Raw genomic sequence first — 7,500 nt, 5'->3', positions numbered from 1 at the left:
TGCGTGACCAAGAATTGAGCAAAGGAAATAACTCCTCTCCCAACTTGGTCTTGAGCCATTCACACACTGATGCAGTAGGTAGTCAGGACCAGATACAAATTGAACATACTAAAATTAAACAAATTTCTCCCATCTTAAAAGAAAAATATTGGCAATATTGGCAATCCAAAGCCAAGACACAAAGCAAGATGCAATGCTACTTGACATTGGACAGAGGGTTTATCTTAGCAGACTACCTAACAAATATAAAAGACACAAATTTAAGGAAAACACTAACCAAATATAGACTCAGTGAGCACCGATTAGCCATCGAAACCGGGAGACACAAAAAAACATGGCTCCCAAGCAATGAACGCCTATGCCAGCAGTGCAGGGACAGTGTTGTTGAGACAGAGCTACACTTTCTAACCGAGTGCAACTCATTCCAGTCAGTTCGTGATATCTACTTTCCAAAACTTGACGAGAAACACCCTGGATTTAGTTCTTTACCAAACCTAAATAAATTACAATACTTACTAGGAGAAGAAAAGGACAGCTGTCTCATAGCTGCACAATACCTTTTCTCCTGCCACCAGCTGAGGGACAGCGAGTGATACACACACACACATACACACTCACGCACGCACGCACACACACACACACACACACACACACACACACACACACACACACACACACACACACACACACACACACACACACACACACACACACACACACAGTGCGAACGCACTGATGAACTCACAAATACCACATCCACATGCAGGCAGTCAACATACTGCTCTCAATGAACAGTTCTATTGAACCGATGTATTCTTGTTGTACTATTGTAGTACTTTACTATTGTTCACAAATCTCAGTGAAGTAGTATGTTTACAAAGATGTCTATATCAGTTTAAAGTATATGTATATGTTTTGTCTCTGTAATTGTTGTTATGTCTTACCTTTACATGTACCAATTGCTTTGGCAATACAAGTTTTCATTTGTCATGCCAATAAAGCAACTTTTGAATTTGAATTTGAATTTGAGTGAGAGAGATGGAGATGAGAGGAGAGAGAGAGAGAGAGAGAGAGGGAGAGAAAGGGAGAGAGGTGGAGATGAGAGGAGAGAGAGAGAGAGGGAGAGAGGTGGAGATGAGAGGAGAGAGAGAGAGAGAGAGGTGGAGATGAGAGGAGAGAGAGAGGTGGAGATGAGAGGAGAGAAAGAGAGAGAGAGAGAGAGAGAGAGAGGGGTGGAGATGTGAGGAAAGAGAGAGAGAGAGAGAGAGAGAGAAAGGTGGAGATGAGAGGAAAGAGAGAGAGAGAGAGAGGTGGAGATGAGAGGAAAGAGAGAGAGAGAGAGTGAGAGAGGTGGAGATGAGAGGAAAGAGAGGGAGAGAGAGCGAAGGGTGGTATTGAGGATGAGAGGAGAGGAAGCCTGGTGCTCTCTGCTTGAGAGTCTCTCTCTCTCTCTCTCTCTTTCTCTCTCTCTCTCTCCTCTGTGGTTAGATATCACTCCAGCCCTCTCTGGCTCTGGGATGAAGTTCAGGAAAACACTTCACTAAGTGGAGTTCACTTTTAGACAGACAAGAGGGGAATCCTGGGAGTCTGGGCCGCAACTTCGTTATGACAGCAAACAAGACTTCAGTGCCTCCTGCTCTCAATTCAATTCAATTCAATTGAGCTTTATTGGCATGGCAACAAATACAATTGCATTGCCAAAGCATTTCTTAGTACACCAGTATATTAGTACAAGTAGTAGTATGTAGACAAGAAAGCAACAAATGTATCGTTACTGCAATGAGTGTGTGTGTGTGTGTGTGTGTGTGTGTGTGTGTGTGTGTGTGTGTGTGTGTGTGTGCTCTCTCTCTCTCTCTCTCTTTGCTGAGACCACAGGGCTATTTCATGTGATTGTCTCTCTTTGGTATGACCATAGCCCATTCCCTGTGATTCTCTCTCTTTCTGTAACATGCTAGTTTCTCTGGGTAAATCAAACCACTCCCTGTAAGTTACTGGATGACACGTCCCCATTAATGGTAAAGCACACCGCTACGCTAACGCTCTCTGAGGGCTAATGGGAACTTGTTGTCTGGTGATGATTACACTGTCTGTTTCTGGTTAAGCACACACCGCCCAGGGAGAGAGCAAGCTTGACTGCAGCTAGGGTTCACGGGTCAGCTCCGACCTCCGACCTCTGACCTCTGGACGTGGCTATGGCTGGAGAGTGGAGACACAGGGGAGGCTCTCTGGGTGTTGGAGGCCTGCTGATAGACTTTGCTCTAAGCAAGAGCAGCTGTTGCAGTAGCAGGACTCTCAACGTTGTATTTATCCTCCTGGATGGTTGCAGTCAGTGTGTGTGTGTGAGTGTGTGTGTGTGTGTGTGGTGCATGTGTGTGTGTGTGTGTGTGTGCGTGTGTGTGTGTGTGTGCTTGTCTGTGTGTGTGTGTGTGTGTGTCTGTCTGTCTGTCTATCTGTGTAGAGTGTGAGTGTTGATGCCACATATTCCACTTTCTCTCAGTGTGTGCTTGTGTGTGTGTGTGTGTGTGTGTGTGTGTGTGTGTGTGTGTGTATGCGTGTGTGTGTGTGTGTCTGTGTGTGTCTGTGTGTGTCTGTGTGTGTGGTGTCTGTGTGTGTGTCTGTCTGTCTGTCTATCTGTGTGTGTGGGTGTGTGTTGATGCCACATATTCCACTTTCTCTCAGTGTGTGTATGTGTGTGTGTGTGTGTGTGTGTGTTGATGTGCTGGCGTCTGGTCTGGTGCGTGGCCTCACCCTGGTACTGCAGGGGGATGTCTATCTGTGTGTGTGTGTGTGTGCGTGTGTGTGTGTGTGTGTGGTGTCTGTGTGTGTGTCTGTCTGTCTGTCTATCTGTGTGTGTGTGTGTGTGTGTGTGTGTGTGTGTGTGTGTGTGTGTGTGTGTGTTGATGTGCTGGCGTCTGGTCTGGTGCGTGGCCTCACCCTGGTACTGCAGGGGGATGTCTATCTGTGTGTGTGTGTGTGTGCGTGTGTGTGTGTGTGTGTGGTGTCTGTGTGTGTGTCTGTCTGTCTGTCTATCTGTGTGTGTGTGTGTGTGCGTGTGTGTGTGTGTGTGTGGTGTCTGTGTGTGTGTCTGTCTGTCTGTCTATCTGTGTGTGTGTGTGTGTGTGTGTGTGTGTGTGTGTGTGTGTGTGTGTGTGTGTGTTGATGTGCTGGCGTCTGGTCTGGTGCGTGGCCTCACCCTGGTACTGCAGGGGGATGTCTATCTGTGTGTGTGTGTGTGTGTGTGTGTGTGTGTGTGTGTGTGTGTGTGTGTGTGTGTGTGTGTGTGTGTGTGTGTGTGTGTGTGTGTTGATGTGCTGGCATCTGGTCTGGTGCGTGGCCTCACCCTGGTACTGCAGGGGGATGTCTATCTGTGTGTGTGTGTGTGTGTGTGTGTGTGTGTGTGTGTGTGTGTTGATGTGCTGGCGTCTGGGCTGGCGCGTGGCCTCACCCTGGTACTGCAGGGGGATGTCTATCTGTGTGTGTGTGTGTGTGTGTGTGTGTGTGTGTGTGTGTGTTGGTGTGCTGGCGTCTGGGCTGGTGCGTGGCCTCACCCTGGTACTGCAGGGGGATGTCTATCTGTGTGTGTGTGTGTGTGTGTGTGTGTGTGTGTGTGTGTGTGTGTGTGCTGGCGTCTGGGCTGGTGCGTGGCCTCACCCTGGTACTGCAGGGGGATGTCTATCTTGGGGCCGATGACGTAGTGGCCCTCCTCCAGACTGTGGGCCGTCACCGTGGTCCACTGCCGACACGAGTGCAGCAGCACCACATCGTCCTCAGACAAACCCTCCACATGGTCTCCTGCAGGAGAGAGAGAGAGAGAGAGAGGGAGATAGAGAATAGAGAGAGAGAGAATAGAGAGAGAGAGAGAGAGAGAGAGAGAGAGAAAAGAAGAGAGAAAGAGAGAGAAAGAAAGAGAGAGAGAGATAGAGAGAGAGAGAGAGGGAGAGAGAGAGAGAATAGAGAGAGAGAGAGAAGAGAGAGAGAGAATAGAGAGAGAGAGAGAGAAGAGAGAGAGAGAATAGAGAGAGAGAGAGAGAAGGAAAGATAGACAGATAGAGGGAGAGAGATAGAGAGAGAAGGAAAGATAGACAGATAGAGGGAGAGAGATAGAGAGAGATAGAGAAAGAAGAGAGAAAGAGAGAGAAATATAGAGAGAGAAGAGAGAGAGAGAAGAGAAGAGAGAAAGAGAGAGAAAGAAAGAGAGAGAGATAGAGAGAGAAGAGAGAAAGATAGAGAGAGGAGGTTAAGAGAAAGGAGTGAGTACATACTGTATATTTTCCTTTGACTAGGGGTGTAAGCGTACACATATTCACATATTCCGAACTGTTTACATACAGAGAGAGAGAGAGAGAAAGAGAGAGAGAGAAGAAGTTAAAGGAATAGTTCGGAATTTTGGACATAGGACCTCATTTCCAACTTTACCGAGGTGATATAGGTCGGTGGAGACCGTTTTTATCGCGTTTAGCCCCTTCCTTCAGTTGCAGCGTCCCCCTTTGCTAACGCTGGTTTTGAGCTAACACATTGCTACTGTAACATCAGTCTGAAATCAACAACAGTCTTACTCACTCCACCGCACACCCGAGACAAGTCAATTAAATCGTCGGACTATCGATATACATGTCCGTGTTGATAGAATAATTTTAGAAATGAAACTAACCTTGCAACTCAATGATTTATTACATTTTGAGGGACTAGTTTCTCAATATCAATCCGCCACTGCCATACAGGGAATAAAGTAGGCTATTGCAATGCGATGCAAGGTTCGTTTTATTTCTAACATGGTTCTATCAACACTAGGCATGTGCACCGATAGTCTGACGTTAAAATGTATTTGTTTCGGGTGTTCTGTGGAGTGTTTTCAGTGGCAGGCTGGATGTTACCGTTGACTTGCGTTATCTTGGCACCAGATTAGCACGAGATGAACGCTGCAACTCATAGGAAGGGCAGAAATTCACCGAAAATGGTCTTCACCGACCTATATCACCCAGACTGAGTTGGAAATGAGGTCCAATGTCCAAAATTCCGAACTAATGCTTTAAGAGAAAGGAGTGACGAGTGAGTACATATATTTTCCTTCAACTTCGAGGGGTGTCAGGGTACACATATTCGTACCAAACCATCTAGGTACAGGTTAGTTTCAACACAGATGTGTACCGAATGTATCAAATGCAGTCTTTTTCACATGTGAACCATGTTTCAAATAAAAGTTCCCACATAAATATTTTAGGTGCCATGTCATTATTGCATATTTAGGAATATGTCAGTCTTGTAAATCAATGTCAAGAAACATCAGTAATAGTGTCAGTGAATTTTTGGCTTACAGTACCCACATGTTTATCGTACCAAAAATGAACCGAACCGTGATTTCAAAACCGAGGTACACACCGAACCGTGATTTCTGTGTACCTTTACATCTCTACCTTCAACCACTGAGAAAAAAGTATAGTGGCTAGTATATAGTATAGAATTTCCTCCTATAGCATAGAATAGTACAGAACTAATATAGAATTGCTATATCACTACAGTATATCACACAATATGGATATATTATATACTGCAGATTCAGTTCGTAATAGACATTCATTTGAAAACAGTTTTGAAAAGAGTGACACGACCGGGTAGACAATAAGACGATGATGATGGTGTTGTGTGATGGTGTTGTGTGTGTAACAGGATAGACAGTAAGACTTGATGCTGTTGTGTGCGTAACAGGGTAGACAGTAAGACCTGATGCTGTTGTGTGTGTGTAACAGGGCAGACAGTAAGACCTGATGCTGTTGTGTGCGTGTGTTATAACAGAGTAGACAGTAAGATCTGATGCTGCTGTGTGTGTGTGTGTGTGTGTTATAACAGAGTAGACAGTAAGACCTGATGCTGTTGTGTGTGTGTGTGTGTGTGTGTGTGTGTGTGTGTGTGTGTGTGTGTGTGTGTGTGTGTTATAACAGAGTAGACAGTAAGACCTGATGCTGCTGTGTGTGTGTGTGTGTGTGTGTGTGTGTGTGTGTGTTATAACTGGGTAGACAGTAAGACCTGATGCTGTTGTGTGAGTGTGTTATAACAGAGTAGACAGTAAGACCTGATGCTGCTGTGTGTGTGTGTTATAACAGAGTAGACAGTAAGACCTGATGCTGCTGTGTGTGTGTGTGTGTGTGTGTGTGTGTGTGTGTGTGTGTGTGTTTTATGTGTGTGTGTGTGTGTGTGTGTGTGTGCGTGTGTGTGTGTGTGTGTGTGTGTGTGTGTGTGTGTGTGTGTGTGTGTGTGTGTGTGTGTGTGTGTGTGTGTGTTTGTGTGTGTGTGTGTGTGTGTGTGTGTGTGTGTGTGTGTGTGTGTTATGTGTGTTATGTGTGTGAGAAGGTCAAAGTTTCAGCAGGCAATTCCCCATTGGGCCACATGTGCTCGCCTGCTACTCTGCTGATCAGCATGGATTCCATTGGAACAGTGACACGGACAAACCCCCTCTGGCATTGGCCCCACACACACACACACACACACACACACACACACACACACACACACACACACTGCACCACTCAGCTTAGTGATGATCGATGGCCTTGCACTTGTCACTTTCTGACATGTCCTCTTTCTCCGTACACACAACAATTACAGACGCATGTGCACGTGTGAGGGTGTATGCATGTGTGTGTGTGTGTGTGTGTGTGTGTGTGTGTGTGTGTGTGTGTGTGTGTGTGTGTGTGTGTGTTCACACAAGCCATGATATCTCAGCAATGGACAGCACATCCACTTGGAATTCAACCGCTAGCATCTATGATGATGCTATGGGGGTGCATTTGTGTCTATGGCAACAGCTAGCATCTATGACGATGCTATGGGGGTGCATTAGTGTCTATGGCAACAGCTAGCATCTATGATGATGCTATGGGGGTGCATTTGTGTCTATGGCAACATCTAGCATCTATGATGATGCTATGGGGGGGGCATTCGTGTCTATGGCAACAGCTAGCATCTATGATGATGCTATGGGGGTGCATTAGTGTCGATGGCAACATCTAGCATCTATGATGATGCTATGGGGGGGGCATTCGTGTCTATGGCAACAGCTAGCATCTATGATGATGCTATGGGGGTGCATTCGTGTCTAGCAACAGCTAGCATCTATGATGATGATGCTATGGGGGTGCATTAATGTCTATGGCAACAGCTAGCATCTATGATGATGCTATGGGGGTGCATTCGTGTCTAGCAACAGCTAGCATCTATGATGATGATGCTATGGGGGTGCATTAATGTCTAGGGCAACAGCTAGCATCTATGATGATGCTATGGGGGTGCATTCGTGTTTATGCCATGGGCAGCTTACACATCTGGAAGATGTATACTGGTTTTGAGCAACGTATCCAGACAATATCTTTCTTTTTCAGAGAAAAAAAACTCCATGTTCTAGGAAAGCAATGCCTCACTGCCTCACTCTGCACATATTGCTACAGTATGGCTCCATAACAGAGGCGGCCATGTGCTGAAATGTGCCGACGCGTAACGGAACTG

General features: G+C 46.1%; 1 protein-coding gene across 1 annotated transcript in view; it reads right to left on the bottom strand.

Annotated features, from left to right (window-relative positions):
* Nucleotides 1-7,500, bottom strand: part of gareml (GRB2 associated, regulator of MAPK1-like) — a 35,163-nt gene that overhangs the window by 21,840 nt on the left and 5,823 nt on the right. The window contains exon 2 of the mRNA XM_062550316.1: nt 3,652-3,792. Within this exon, the coding sequence (XP_062406300.1) occupies nt 3,652-3,792 (141 nt within the window). The remainder of the gene's footprint in view (nt 1-3,651; nt 3,793-7,500) is intronic.

The sequence above is a fragment of the Sardina pilchardus genome, chromosome 12 (assembly GCF_963854185.1).
Source record: "Sardina pilchardus chromosome 12, fSarPil1.1, whole genome shotgun sequence".
NCBI classification, from domain to species: domain Eukaryota; kingdom Metazoa; phylum Chordata; class Actinopteri; order Clupeiformes; family Clupeidae; genus Sardina; species Sardina pilchardus.
Note: the sequence above shows the minus strand (reverse complement) of the source record. Positions and strands in the feature narration are given on the sequence as shown.